This window comes from Dermacentor silvarum, chromosome 7 (genome assembly GCF_013339745.2).
Source record: "Dermacentor silvarum isolate Dsil-2018 chromosome 7, BIME_Dsil_1.4, whole genome shotgun sequence".
Lineage (NCBI taxonomy): Eukaryota > Metazoa > Arthropoda > Arachnida > Ixodida > Ixodidae > Dermacentor > Dermacentor silvarum.
The window spans coordinates 95,695,857-95,711,159 of record NC_051160.1 but is presented as its reverse complement, the minus strand read 5'-3'; the positions used below and the strand labels follow the sequence as shown (position 1 = coordinate 95,711,159).

At 45.3% G+C, this 15,303-nt stretch overlaps 1 protein-coding gene across 1 annotated transcript; it reads right to left on the bottom strand.

The window, feature by feature from the left end:
* Positions 1 to 4,025: 4,025 nt before the first annotated feature.
* LOC119459644 (uncharacterized) lies at positions 4,026 to 13,451 on the bottom strand. Its single transcript, XM_037721321.2, has 4 exons — positions 13,135 to 13,451; positions 6,056 to 6,192; positions 5,914 to 5,987; positions 4,026 to 4,195 (listed from the first exon to the last, which is right to left on the bottom strand). The coding sequence occupies exons 1-4, from the start codon at positions 13,237 to 13,239 to the stop codon at positions 4,041 to 4,043; spliced, it is 471 nt and encodes a 156-aa protein (XP_037577249.1). The 5' UTR covers positions 13,240 to 13,451; the 3' UTR covers positions 4,026 to 4,040.
* Between the last annotated feature and the right edge of the window lie 1,852 nt (positions 13,452 to 15,303).

The following is a 15,303-nucleotide window of genomic DNA, read 5'->3' as shown; positions in this document are numbered from 1 at the left end:
ATTGCACTGACACCCACCCGGTGCTCCACTCTACAATCACTTAGTTTCGGTAACCCTTTAACTCGCAATTCGACAATATTGACTCAATAAAAATTCATGCAAAAAATGCAAATTCACACTTTTCTTTCCCTAGTTACCTGCTAATCTGTAGCCATGACAGAATTATCATTAACAAGCAGCCGCAGATGTTTTCAGGACAAAAGAGGAAAACCTCATCGTTCTCCTCCTGGCGCACGTGGTAGTCGCCATTACACATATGGTTTCCAGCAGAAGGTACGGGCACGGACAGAAAGGGACGACGTGTGCGTACGTTCTGGCGGAAACCATTTGTGCTATGTGCAACCAATGAGCTCAGGCAAACACTATTCTGTAGTCGCCATGTTCGGCACTGTGAAAACAGTCTGCATTGTTTAAGCAAGCTCTTAGTTTTATCTGCATAAAGTTGCGTCTTAGGAAAACGTGTTCACCTTCTGAAACTCTATTTGCGGTTATACATTCTGTAGACGGTGTACAATGACACTCAACAAAATTGTTTATTCGCCGGTTATTGTGTTAAAGCACGCCTATCGTGTTGTGCACGTCCCAATGCAGATGATAAAAATATAGATTCTAAAACGTCAAAGCACTCATTATGCAGCGGAAACGTCCTTGTCCTGAGCTTATTGGATCATCCATGACCTTCATAAATTCCGAAAAAAAAGACTAATTAGGGTACATTGCATTTAAATGCACTATTCATTAATTAGGTTAATCAGTAGACAGCCTAATGTAAGACAGTAAATGCACTATTCATTAATTAGGCTAGTCAGGAGACAGATCGTCTCCATTTGCCTCTCTTCGTGGACGTTTCCTGAAATGTCCGAATAAAAACGAAATGAAAAATCACATAGCAAGCGTCTGTCACACATTTCAAAAATTTTGTGGGAACTAAACAAAATGTCCAGGATCGCTGACACACATATTGCCATGGAAACTTCGCTTAAATCTTGTAACTCCGGCCGTATATATTACCTCTATCTAGCCGTCAACAAAACGCTATTCTGCGTTATATTCAGACAGCAGGGAGGCGCTCTACAAATTCCATTGTTCCCGATCCACTCGGAGGTGTTTTCAAGGATGCCGAAAAGCCTCAGTTTTGCATTGGTCTAATATTGACAAACTATGATGAAGGGAGTGAAGTGTGCAGAAACTATCAATGATGAGTGCGACTGTGAGCGAATAGCGCTAACAAATGAATGGATATGAGGATGAATGAACGAAGGATGGAACGAACGATGGAACGAACGATTGAGCGAACAAGTGAACGGGAAAAATTCACCAGAACTTCCCCTGTCGAGAAAATGGGGGTAAGCGAAGCTTGTTGTGTGTGTATCTGAACTTCGTCAGGGTAATGTAAAGTTCACGACATCATCATGATCATCATCATCAGCCTATGTTATTAAATGTATGCATCGACGGAAGGAAACGTACAACGCAACGGAAGGAAAAGTTGCACGAAAGGCAAACAAAAGTAGAAGGAAAGGGAACAAAAAGTACCACGAAAGAGAACGAAAAGTTGTAGGAAAGGGAAGGAAAAGTTGTAGATCAAGTACACACACGGCAATGTTAGCTTACCCCCATTTTCTCGACAGGGTAAGGGCTGGTGATTTTCTTTCTTTCTCGTTCTATCTGTGTTTCTTTCTTTGTCCTTTCTTTCTCTTTCTCTCTCTTTCTGTCTTTCCTGCTCTCTTTCTTTCTCTCTCTCTTCCTCTCTCTTTCTCTCTTTCATTTATTAGGTCTTCCTTTATCTCTTTCATTTTTATCCATGGTATGTGCCATTGAGCTTGGGCCCTTTCTGCACAATCACCAGGATCAGCCCACTTTTCAGCGCGACACCACCACCACCACCACCGCCGCCGCCGAAACTTGTGAGCCTATCAAGCTTGGCTTATAATGAATGCTCGAGCGAGCAAGCAGCCGCGCTAATGAACCGACAAAAAAATCAGTAGCCCCTCCCCTGTAGAGAAAATGGGGGTAAGCGAAGCTAGGCGTGTGTTTCTTCGCTGTTCCTCCGAACGGATTGCGCTGACGAGTACGACGTTGAGCTCTAACGACAGCTGGTCCCACCCACCGGCAGCTGGCTCCGAAGTTCCGGTTGAGAAACTCGCATTGAAACTAGCCGGTCGCACAGGGGAAGTTGGCGTTAGCGTTGCCCAGGCGTTACCACCGTTGTCAAGTTCCTGGAGGGCAAGACGACGCTGACGTTTGGCACCAACATCGCGCTCCCGAAACTTGGGGTTGGCGGCCCTTCGCTCTCATTTGGCTCGAGAATTCGACTCCCAGCGAAGGTAGTGGGTTCGAGTGCCTCAATTAACTCTATCCTAATTAACTTTGCCTTAATTAACACGCTGGCTATAGCTGACTTCTGTTTTACCGAGTGGACAGTTCGCTCACTTTGTTTGGCATCATTTTTTTGCCGGACATATTTGTCTGAGTATGTGTCGGGTGTGGTACAAATAGACAATCCGGCTTGTTCACAGCGTGACAGCGCATTGCGCCCTACTCTAGCGGAATATTTTCGAAACACTTTGGAGGGTACCGCTCTCTGCACAATCTCAGAGGCTTTGGAAGTGTTTGAGCTTGAGCGATTCGAGATATACGCATAGACACATTATGCTCCAAACCCCCGGGACGTATACGGCATTGTAACACGTCGTTGCGGTGTCAAAAGCATATTGTGATGATGTGGATAGTGGCGTGTGGCAGTGCCAAGACAAAGTGCGTGACAAGCCAGCTTGAAGTGATGGTGATTGTATGGCAGCACCAAGAGGAGGATTGGTGATCATGACAATGGAAGACGATCACGTGCCACGAACGAAGAAGCGACACGAGAGCACGCAGAGCGTGAGAGCGAGCGGCAGCCTCGAATGTCAGCTCGCAGACGGCGGTTCAAGCGTCACAGGGCAGTTTTGCCAAGGTCACCGCCAAGGGCACGCCAAGGGTGCCGCCAACATGGACACCTAAGGTTTACGCCCTTATTATATGTTGCTTCTACGCACTGCAGCCGATGGTTTAAGCATAGGCTTCAGTGGAATTTTGTGAGGAAGGCCACTCTACGTTATTGATTTTTGCAAGTATAAAATGCGAAATCAAGGTGTATACTCATCGCGGGGCTACGCACAACTAAACGTAAGCTTGTGGTCCCACATCATGCGGATTCAACGTATAACGACGAAGGAATTATGACGATGGGAATTACGACGAAGCCGCAACTATGGAATTACGACCACAACGCTATGAAGGCAACCGCGTGACGACGGGAACATGACAGTAAGATGGCGATTCTCGAATGACAGAGAGAGGATGACCACGATGGCCTGACAACGGTGGGATGACAACGGAATGACGACGACCGCTCGAAAACGCCGATTGACGGTGACAGAATGATGTCGACTGCATGACGAATGACCACGTGACCAAGACAGAGTGATGACGGAATGATGGCGACAAAATGCCGAAGACTGCATTCCTACGATGGCGTGACGACGAACGGCATGCATGCTCACGATTGAATCACGACGACCGTATGACGACGGCGGCAAGACGGCGACGGAATGACAACACGTATCCGCCGTGGTTGCTCAGTGGCTGTGATGATGGGCTGTTGAGCATGAGTTCGCGGGATCGAATCCCGGCCGCGGCGGCCGCATTTCCATGGGGGCGAAATGCGAAAACACCCGTGTACCTAGATTTAGATGAACATTGAAGAACCCCGGGTGGTCGAAATTATTCCGGAGTTCCCCACTACGGCGTGCCTCATAATCAGACCGTGGTTTTGGCACGTAAAACACCCTAATTTAATTTAACGATAAGATGTTAATGCCGCAGATCACACCCAGGATCACGGTGCATTAATGACGACCGAACGATCACAGCAAGCAAGGAGCAACAACGACGACCAATTGATGACGGGAACATAATGACGAAGGCATCGCAACGACACAATGACAACGACGGTCCCAGAACGAAGGCATGGTCAAGATGGATATATGACGACGGAATTACGACGGTAAAAACAAGACGCCACAGACACGTCGACGGTAAAAAAGACGAACAAAAGCGATCTCACCGTGATATTCTGGGATAATCATAAAAATGCCGCAGGTTTTATTTTCGTTAACATAAAACAGTTGCTCCAACGTAATAGGTACAACATCTGAAAAAAAAAAGAGGACAATAACGGGTGAGAGCGTCCTATGAAGCCCAGCATGCATTAAAAACCTTTTGCAGGGTCTTTAATTACACGATGTTCTTTCTGGTGATAAAGTCATTGCATATGGCAAACGGACACTTGTATCTAAACGTTCACGTTTTATATAATCAACCCGGTGTTTTTTAGACCATACAGATTCTATATAAACACGTAATCAGCGCAGCGAGCGTGGCGTTCTTGCAGACAAATTTCTAGGCGAGGCCGACATACTTTGCTGCCAAAGGCGTGAGCTTCAGAAAATTAATTTCCAAAAATGATTCAATTACCTTTTCTATGGGTGCTTCGGGATTAGTTGTCTAAGTGGCAAATTTAGACGTAGTGAGATTTTCATGCACACCAATCTGTATAAAATCTTGAAAATCGCACTTAATTCGAGATATTCATAATCAAATATCAAAGCCCAATGGGCACCGTTCACTGTTCAGATGGCACTACGACATTTCATGTTTCGCCCCAGTATTGCCGACGCCGGCCGCTAGAGAGGCGATGAAAATGATACGCCATTCCGAACGACAACGGCTTCCTTATCGTCGCTCGTTTGAGAGGTATGCCCGGCGCTTTGACGATATCATGCTCACAAATGTTCCCGCTGCTCATGTCGATTGCGAACGCGTGCTATCATATGCAGAGCATGCGCACTTTGATGTTTTCACAACTCGGACAGTCTTTTTTCGTGATAAGCGATTGAAAGAATCACGGCGAATGTATACAGTGTCTCTCCAGTATTGCTGGTTTTGACACTGGCCGTCCCAAAGCTTCACTTGTAGTGGCGCTTAGATCGCGCGCAAACTGCAATGCACGGTGCCTGTAGAGGCAATATCGAGACTGTGTGTGTCCAACTGCATCCTTCAACGCCCTGTAAAGTGTGGGGTAAATTTGAATGATAGCATGCCGTGGCAAATCGTTTCCGGACACACAGCCGCACATGCTTGCCAGGCAAAGCGTGCCGTATCAGTAGCCGACACGACTGGCTGAAACGTACGGTTTCAAACTTCGTCGCGCTTTTCTTCACGGGGGTTTGGCTCTGATACGAAAGCGGGGCCGTCTTTTTTACGCTGCCGCGGCGCTCAGTTTCGATATTGCCTGGATGTACCGTGGAAATTGGAAGAGAAATATCTCAAGTTAGGTGCCACTTTCAAGATTAAAAAAAATGAGGGTGCATTAAAATGCGACTGCCTTGAAGTTCGCCATTTGAGCAACTGCCCCCAAGGCACTAATAAAAATGAATTAATAAATTATTGATAATTAGTGTTCTGAAGCTCACGCTACTGGGAGCAAGTATTTTGGATGGCAACAATAACGAGCAAGCACAGAAAAAGCAAAAAAAAAACAATGCGATATGAAGAAGGAAGGTAAAATGCATATTCAAAGCACGGAAAATGCACAAGTTTGCAGTTAAATTTTCAGAATAAGACGCTCAGACACTTCTATATCGATGAAGAAATAAATGCTGTTTTCAATCGATTGTAAAAATATAAAAGGAATCATTCTGAAGTAGTGTTGACATGATTTTTAGATTGATTGATGATGCGTAATCTGCAATGGCTACAGCCACAATATCAACTATCTTCACCCGAATATTGTCGGCGTCAGTGAAAAGAAACCTTCTGACTTCAAGTTATGACGAAATGAATAAGCGAACGTAAGAGATATAGTGATACCTTTTAGGCCGACGGACATCTCGTCGTCGAATTCGTCACTAAACTTTCCCATCAGTTCTTTCGTAGTCACAGTCCTACCATTGGGAAGAACAGAATAGATAATTTCAGGGCAAAATTGATGTTGTGATTAGAAAGATCGTACTTGCGCTTTTTTCTAAAGTAGGACCTGTTGAAAAGAATTAGTGCGTCGGTCAAGTTGTACATGACGTCCACTTTGCAGAAATGTGTTCTGGCTGCGGTAGTGTTGTATGTCCATATAGGTTCTGTCGTATTCAGAAACTGCAAAGAATGAAAACCAAGCTTAACGTTATTCTCCTAAAATACTTTTTGTCACTCTGAACAAAAATTTGTTTGCCATTGACTCCTCACGCAGGACCCCGGTAAGCGTATTGCAAACGTGTTTTCGGCCGTGGCTAGAGTCGTCACGCTGAGGCTCAAATACGGAGAATAAGATTTGTCTATGTTCAGGTATCTAAATGGTTTCACCGACGAGAACGTGTGACGAGCCCACCGAGTGCTTATTGTTGTTCCTTTACAACGGTCAAAGCACCTGATATTGGAACACCTGACACTGCTTTCCTTGATTTGCGCACGTCGCTAATGATAGACTATCGGCTCGGACTGCGGTGTACGGCCGTTGGCGTGCGCTCTTATCCCATTGGTTGCACATCTCGCCACTACAAGGCTCATCTTGAGTTCCTTACTTTTCAAAAATAGAGAAATATTTGTTATCGTTGCTGTGGTCGGTGAGGGACGAGGCATCAAATTTTCAATGAACCCGTTTCTTCTTGATGTATAACGAAGCACTCGAAAACGACATGGGGTTCTTGATAAATATTTTACGAAAGTGCGGCAGGTAGAGGTACGCCGGAGGACGCGGCGAAGCTTAACAGATTGCTGAAAGAGCAATCTACATCATTCCTGGGTATTAATCGTCCCGATGCTCATCGAATAGTAATCGATGCACAAGTAGAGGGTGTCCACGTCACTCGGAAAGATAGGGCATCATGCGTACCACGTGTAGGGTCTGAGGAACATGCTGACGGCTTTTTGATCAAGATGGGATGTCAGCAACGATTCGGTATATAGGTGACGTCGGTAAGGCGGCGCATGAATTTATATGGTCCGCAGTTGAAAGTAAAGCAGGTCGGATATTCATGTTTTGTAGCGTTAGCTACACTGGCCTAGCCAAGCCCGTTTCGCGCGGCACATCAAGAACCGTGCTGCGCATACGCAAGGATCAGTGATGTCACACGGCTTGCGCACCGGAGCCACCGGAGCCGGCACCTCTCGCGCACTCCGCCGCCGCCGCGCGCGACTCACCGCCGCCGGTCTGCGCATTCCAGAGGAGTGACGTCGTAGCCGTGGTAGACGCACTGGCGCCGGCGCGCGCTCGCTGTGCAGTCGCCGTCTGACACTGCGCTGGAGCCGCTGCGCTTCTGACTGGCGTTTGCCAGTGTGGTATAGCCATGGAGAAGGAGAGCGCAAATGCTGCTCAACAGCGCAGAAGAACGGAGAAGCTTGACTCATAAGAATAATCTTATCTTAAGAATAATCTTAAGAATAAGCTAAGAATAATCAGCTGAACCTTTGCTAACGCTACGTATATCCTGGCATAGCCAAGCTAAGCCACCGCAACTTTTTTTTCATCAAAATGGAAGGACATTTCCTGTGACATCCTAAGAATTGTTTTATAAAAATGTCGTTGAACATGTGCGCGTAGTCTGCGACCAGCCTGCTACGCGAGGCACCGCTGTTGATTAGAAAGGGTGCAGAATTTCGGCGCTCAATTTGTCCTTGGAAACCATGTAAGAAACTTCAATGCTACCTGTACAAAATAGGCTCAAAAACATCAGTCGTGCAGTTCGGCTGCTTTTTCGCGAAATTTACTAGTCTATTTTAACGCGACATCGTTAAGGGCCCCGTGTCGCAGAGAATCCGGCGTAGGCGTTGGTGTCGGCGTCGGCTTATGCATCGGCGTCTGGCGGAAATAATCATGCCGAACCACATCATCCCGAACCACCCCGACCGGGTAGGCCAATCACGTAGCGCAATGCGTTAGTGAGCAAAAATTGAATTTCTCAAAGTAAAATTCGTCAGGAAAATCGTGAAGTACGACTTAACCACAACTTACAGACGTGATAGCGTCGGTATGTAATTTGAATATACGGGAAAAAAAGCCTGATAAGCAGCCACGGATCTTTGAATGCTATCGCGTTCCACTCTTAAAGGCGAAGCTTAAGCGTCCTCCAATTCTGATGCTGTTTCGCTGTACTTTGGTTCTAGGCAACATTGAGGGGAATGTTGAAAACTGAGCCTTTCTAATTTTTGATCGGTCCCCATGTCGCAGAAAATAGTGTCGGTGTCGGCGTCAACGGCAGTCCAATAACGCTATCGCGTTCCACTCTTAAATGCGAAGCTTAAGCGTACTCGAAGTTTTGCTGTTTGCATCCAGACGGACAGAATATTGCGTATCGCTCGTTTTACCAAAACTATTTGGGTGTGGAATTGGTTAGATCCTTGCATTGTAGTGATTTCTACTAATATTTCTGTATTTTCCTTGTTGGACTGATTCGATTATCTGTATTTTTTGTTTATTGTGGTTCATTCTTGTGGCTTAGAGTTGCACTTTGTATTTGTTGCTAATAGATGTGTACCTTTTCCATGGCCATAGCCTACGTTCTTTCTTTTTTATGTTTGTGTCCGCAATTCTGTTGTCCTCCTTTGCCTGCCAATAGTTATGTTAGTTGTCATCATGTATCTTCAAATTTATTTTTTACTGACATTACCCAACCCCTTCCTCTGCCCACCTTCACCTGCTCTTGCATAGCCTCACGCTCACTGTATGGGTGCTGTCGAATGGGTCTTTCTATCTGCTCCTTTATGGTGCGGTGCTTAGTCAGCGGAGTTTGATCCACTGGAGACGTTGAGGAGCAGCAGCCCTCAATTGGTCCAGCAGATCCAGAAGGTTTGGTCTCTCTTTCGGCGTTAACCTTGGCCGAACTTTGACTGACGGCTTCACGCCGTCCGCTTGTACAGCAAAGCAGTCTTTGGCATGGCCGATTTCGTGAAGGTATGCTACGGTGACGCCTGTACTTATCTGGTGGTGTTCGCTGGTGAAACTTATGAGCCGCACTTCTGCAGGTCTCTCTGTGAGGCTGACGGTGCCATGAGTGATTGCTACACCTTGACGGAGCACAAGTGCTGTTCTTTGTTCGGCTACTCCGTCTTTGTCAGAAACAAAACTGAATGGTAGTGGCGGCTTGCAGACGTCCTTGTTGGCAATGCGCAAGGATCTGCGTTGTTTTTCTGCGCCATGGACTGTGCCTTTACTAGTGTAGAAAGTTACCACTCCATCACGCATGTTAACTGTGGGGCCAGGGGCTCCGGAAGTATACCTGACGTGTGGGGACGACCTCTGGGGGCGCATGTCGCACTTATATATATAACCAATGATGAAGCTCAGTCCAGATAAATGAATGTTGCAGACTGATTTAAATCGTGTCGAGACGTCACACACAGAAAAAAAAAAACGTGGGCAGCTTGCACACGTCGTGCAAAGCTGGACCAAACAGCAGAGCTGGTAATGGACCTAGCTTTTCTTCCAGGTTTTGCTAGGCTTGGTTAGTTTCGCTAGGAAATTTTAAGTGCTGCTAGGCATGGTATTCCGAATGAGCTCGCCGCCGACGAGCAGATCCTCGCTTGGCCGCGCGACGTGCTTCAAGATGAGCGACTTCTTCTTAGAAGTCTGGATCTTCTTTGGTCGTCCCATGTCAAGCCTACATGTACTCGCCACAGAGTCAACCAGAATTCGGTCGCCGTCGCGGCGGCTCCGATATTTCTCTCCCCGGTGACGTAACGGCCAAGCTGCGCCTCCACATTAAGTGTGCTGTTCAATTACGGTCGCGGAATTGCGATCACACTCTTCAGAACATTGTAAAAGCTACCGAGGTGAAATTTGGTGAAAATGAGGAGAACATTATAGTTGACTGCCTGCCGAGTTAAAATGGTGTGGGCGAACTGCGCAAGCGTTATTCCACGCGAAGCCGACGCATGGCGGGACGACCGAAGACCTCCGAGGCGGCTGCCGTCACGGCCGCCTGGTCTAATCTGGTTTAATTAGCGGTAACTGAAATTCTTCCTGTATTGCTTGAAAGAAACAGCTTAGATGGACATTGATCTGTGATCGCAAGGTGGCACACGCTTACTGTCTTCTTTTTGGGGTTCTTTCCTAATTAGTGTGAGGAGCGGTCACGTTCTTTGTGTTCCTACTGCGGTGCCTATTGCTCGTTGGTGCTTTACTTTCATCTTTGTGATTTGTATTCTTGGACTTTAATCACTGTTTTCTCACCTTATGTCTAACGTCTCTATGTTTGTATTCCCTGGTTCCACTAGAGTAGGACGGTCCTTAGGCCCTCCCAGTGGCACTTGTGAGCATGCTCAATTGCCTTCTGTTTGTACCTCTCTTTAATATATATTAGCCGTATGGCAACAGGTACAGGAGACGATGTACTTAGGCGAAATTCGCAGAAAGATAGTAGATCTTACCCCAAAGCCGGTGACAGCCGTGAACGTTGTTGAACGACATGGGCCAAATAGCCAAGAACGCCATGCGGCAAAGTTGCAATGAAGCTTTGTTTAGCAGACTCGTGCCGCTTAAAATGGCGGGGAGCTTTCTAAACTTTCCTATCGGTCCTCAATGATATTTTACGCAAACTTTAGATACCTCAGGCAGGACTCCAAAATTGGCTGATGACTGCAATCGAGAATATGCGCATGCCATTAGGGCATCGCTTTAAGCTGGCGCTGCTTTTTATTGTATATCTGCCAAGTTTCCATGGCTACGCAAAAACATTTACGGAATAAATAAAATCAAGTGAATTTAGTGACTTGGAGGAGGCAATTACTCCACCGAACATATATTATACAGGTGTAAACATGCTCATTTTCTAAATAAAATTAATTTGGTGAGGGCGAAATGAAAAAAACGCTTGTGTGCCGTACATTGGATGCACTTTATAGAATACCAGGTGGTCAACATTAATTAGGGGCCGCCCATTTCGGTGTGTCTCCTAATCATGTCCTAGTTTTGGCACGTAACGCATAAGAATATAATTTTAACATACGATTCAGAGACACATCAGTGGCGTAATGGTTCTCTAGCAGTAATGATTATGGTTCTGTAACCTTTGATTACGAGTTCACAATCCAAGTATCGTATCGACATTGTCACCACACGGAAGACAAGATCACCGGCCTTTTTATTCTGTGCTAAATCAGAATGAATGCTTTCCATGAAATCAAATATGACTTTTATAGACTTTTTCGTAAAAAATTGCAGGGAAAATTCTGTGCAGTGTAACTTGAGGAATAAATATTGCTCAGTAATAGAAACTTCGTTTGACTTGTTCGTCTGTCACTCCGTCCCATCCGTTATGAAGACGACGACGTCATGTTCATGGATAGCCTTGTCGTCGTCGGATAGCCTTGTCATGTTCTGCTTGATTATCGTCATTGGTTAAAGAAAAAGAAAACATTGCTCACGATTCCCGCAACCGGGTTTTGAATCCATGTCTCGGCAGTGATAGAGTTGGGTGGCCTAACGATTGCGTAAGGTGCCACTTTTCTTTTTAGTATTACGTGGAAATCGTGCCCAGAGGTCTGCAAAGCTGTAATTAATATGCAGGGGCAGAAACACATGCGTGTACTAAAAGAAAAAAAAATCCGCAGAAGCAGTTTTACGGAAAAATGTCGCCGTAGACTAGGCATTTCAGCGTGTCTCTTACACCGCTGACTATGCCAAACTGTATAGTCCTAACAAGCTGAACTTGTGATATGGAAGGCCATCAGGGTCCTTAAAGGGTAGAAAACGTATGGAATAAGGTATAATGTATTTACATTTTTAAGGGTCGTTTGCAAGATGTCCCAAACGAAAAAAGTCCTTTGCAATCTACAAAAAAGAAATGGGTAATTGTTAAAATTTTAGGCTGCAGACGACGGTTCGTAGAAAATGCTACAAGTCCACATATTTCTCAAAGCCCCCTTTAACAAGAAAGATTTAAAGGGAAGGGAGTGTAATTGAAAATAAAATATTTTTAGTCCAGGATGTATGGGCGTTTCGCATGTAGGTCTTAGCCAATGTTGATTATCGCATTTCCAGTAAGAGGCACGATATAACAGAACTGGCGACAGGTAGTCTTTTAGTGCCGCGGAAAGTGCCTTGCAGGCACCACTAAAGCAATACTCGACGCTGCAACTTACGTTTAGAAAAATGAACGTCTCGACAATTTTCTTGAAAAAAACCCAAGGTCTCTCCCGTACTTAATATATTGATCGATGATACAATTATGTTCGGAAGTTAAATGACTAGACGCAGCTGCAACATTGTACAAATGAACGCAGGTGCAGCATAACGAGAAAAAGATATCGGGACCTATCGAAGCGATATAAAATTATTGTATTGGAATTCTTGAGAGCGACATACGCTGATGAGGTCGTAACAAGTATGTCAAAACAAACAGCAGGGAATAAAGAATATGCACGAAAAATAAGCTTTATAAAAGCGTTCATATATGGACCATTTTCTTTAAATGCAGCATAATTGGCTCCCCTTCCCTAAAAAGATATAAAAAAATGTCAGAGAGAATAAAGCTGCAGGTATGAAGCCAACTGTCAATACCTTTTCCATCAAACGGCCACACCAATCTCTTGACTTTTTGGTCTACGTGATAGTTTACGTGTTAGCCTGCATTGAGTTAATGACATGAAGCTGTGCTTTCCTAGGGAGCGAAACATCGTCGACGGTAATTGAGATATGATTAAGCTGCTGCAGCGCATTGGAATGCGTTTCCTAAGCTGCTCAGGTAAAGCTGTAAAAAGCGGTCTGAAAGAGTACAAGCTTGAAATAGCTAAGACACGCTAATAAAAACTAAGCTGGAAACTGGTCTAGCGGCCTTTAAGACACTATATGTGACGGCTAAGGCGGCTGGCCATTCTCGGATTGAATAAGGGGTACACCACGAGGATCACACTAAGGAAATAGGAACTGCAGAGCATCAGAGGTTAGCTCTTAGTGGCTCATATTTCAGCAGATATGCTTTTAGATTGAATTTTAGGCGCCTGGTAGACTTTCAAATCTTGTTGCCATTCATAGAAAATGGGGTACCTACTATAGTTTTATGCAGTTCATAATAACGAATGCTACAAAGAAAACTGAGTTACCTTCTTGATGTCGTTGTCTTCAAAGTCTTGCCGCGATAGACTAATCAGTAGGGACTCCTGCACTATCACCAAAATGATAAAGAGAAGTGACGTAATAAACCCCATTTTGCGGTTCTTCTTTACTACCGGCTTATTTCAGGGCGCACTCGACTAAACTCTTTAGCAACTGTGTACTGATAAAATATCGGTTCTACGGATTTCAAGGACGCCTTACGGCCATTTTGTTATTGCGAAGCGCACGCAGCAGGTGTGCACGCAATATTTCGCTGTCAGGCGAAGCTGTGTGTAGCTAGAGCGAGGCGTTGTTGGAAAATTTCTGCACGCAGCCTTGTCGAAAAGAAGTTGGGAAAAAACAACTGCGTATATCGTCTGTGACGTCAGCATTGCCTTTACACTTTTCCCACCTGTCGACATATACCGTTGCGCAACGGCTTTGAATAGCTCTGTGCGTATTCAGAGAGAACAATAACCTCTCGTTTTGGTATTTAATATACATTTTATTCAACCGTAAAATATTTTTGGAAGCTGCAACTGTTCTGGTTTCATGAGTCGCTGTAGGTCTGGACGATCTGCAGCTCAGTAAGGATTCGGTTTACCGGATGTAGTCGCTTGAATCTCGGTGGTCAAGTTGGAAAAGGGCAGTGGCGGTGCTTTCGAATTCAGGATAAGACATTCGGCTTGCCATTGTGGCACATGCTATTATTCACATATGTCGCTCAAAAGATCCACACTTGATTTGTTGGCATTGGACCCTGAGTAGATATGTGCTTCGTTCTGTCTAAGTTGCAATAATACTTGTGCGGGGCCCCGCTGCCTCCATTGTATGCGCGTCAGTTAGATTATAGGGTCACTGGTCGCAAATAGGTCTATCATCACCGTGAATGTGTGGACATTGGTCGCTCGAGTTTTACGGTGCAACTACGCCGGAGCTGATTGACGAGACAACTTAGATCGCTTATTCTCGTTTGGATGCACATGGAGCAGAATGCACCAGCTCTTACACTAGGTAATTCCAGGAATACAGCCTGTCCCTTTTCTGAGGTCAAGTGAAATAAATGTTTGGTTGTGATGAAGGGCCTTGTTTTGTACGTGACTAACGGGCTAGATGTCAAGACGTGGAGACGCCCACCACGTGACCCTTGTGACCCACGCGTAAGGGCTTTACATTGTCTGCGGAACCGACCAAAGTTTGCCATCTATTTACCATCTCATTTACCCATTTACAATATCCGGCATCGGCCCAGGCCAACCTTTCCTGGCCAGAAAACCAAACGAGCAGACTCGTCAGATTTGTTTACTTTGTATCATCCCTCGTCATACGATAATGTGTTTTCAGAGGCAGAAATTTAAAGCACCGACTGTGAATTCGACCTTTGATTATCGAAAAACGCGGCCACGCACTATTATTGCCTATATATCCGTGTAACCCCACTGGCAGTACGCCGCGCTGCGGTTCTTTATTTGCTTGCAATTTTGCGTAAACGCACCAATACCAAGAACAGTTACCATGCTCGTTCATTGAAGGACTGCTTGTCAACGCTGCACTCAAATATTGGTAAAGATAATTCAATTGTCGGGTCTAAGTCTCTTGTGACAAAGTGGCTGGTACAGAACTGTACCGCGTTTTCTGAGTCGACAGAACTCTCTTCTGCAGTCCACGTGAGGTCCCTCTTCAACGGAACAATTCTTCACTCGGAGCTCATAATAGTGTCTTCCTATAAGAGAAGGAGGCGATTACACACAACGGTTCCATTTTAATTTAATCAGGGTTAGTAACGCAATATATAATTAACGCCACCTGGCAAATGTCCTTAAGGAGAACAGAGTTGTTGCAGCGTTATTGCTACAACATAAGACATTTTATAGTTTTATACTGCGATATTTTTAAGCAGTGGTGATTATAGACAGTCACGGTGAGATGGGTTCTGCCGCACTTTTGTTTTTGAGACTTGGTGGTATTTCTGTGGTCTAATAAACTTTGCGCAGACCCTGCAAGATGTTGCTTCTTGAGACCGGCGCAACTGCAATTTGATGTTTTAAATATTAGTGAAATAGAGAAAAAATTTAAGCCAGCTCCACGTTTGGGAAATATGATCAAACAGCGGAGCTATGCAAGCGTGGGTGTATAGCGTAGTGGGTATGGCGCGCGCCTTCCGACCGTGAGTACCC

Excerpts from the sequence above, each read along its gene's own strand:
- LOC119459644 (XM_037721321.2), bottom strand. The coding sequence starts at position 13,239 with ATGGGGTTTATTACGTCACTTCTCTTTATCATTTTGGTGATAGTGCAG. Across the intron at positions 6,193-13,134 it reads AAGACAACGACATCAAGAAG|TTTCTGAATACGACAGAACC; the intron begins GTAACTCAGTTT and ends CATTCTTTGCAG. Across the intron at positions 4,196-5,913 it reads GATGTCCGTCGGCCTAAAAG|ATGTTGTACCTATTACGTTG; the intron begins GTATCACTATAT and ends TTTTTTTTTCAG.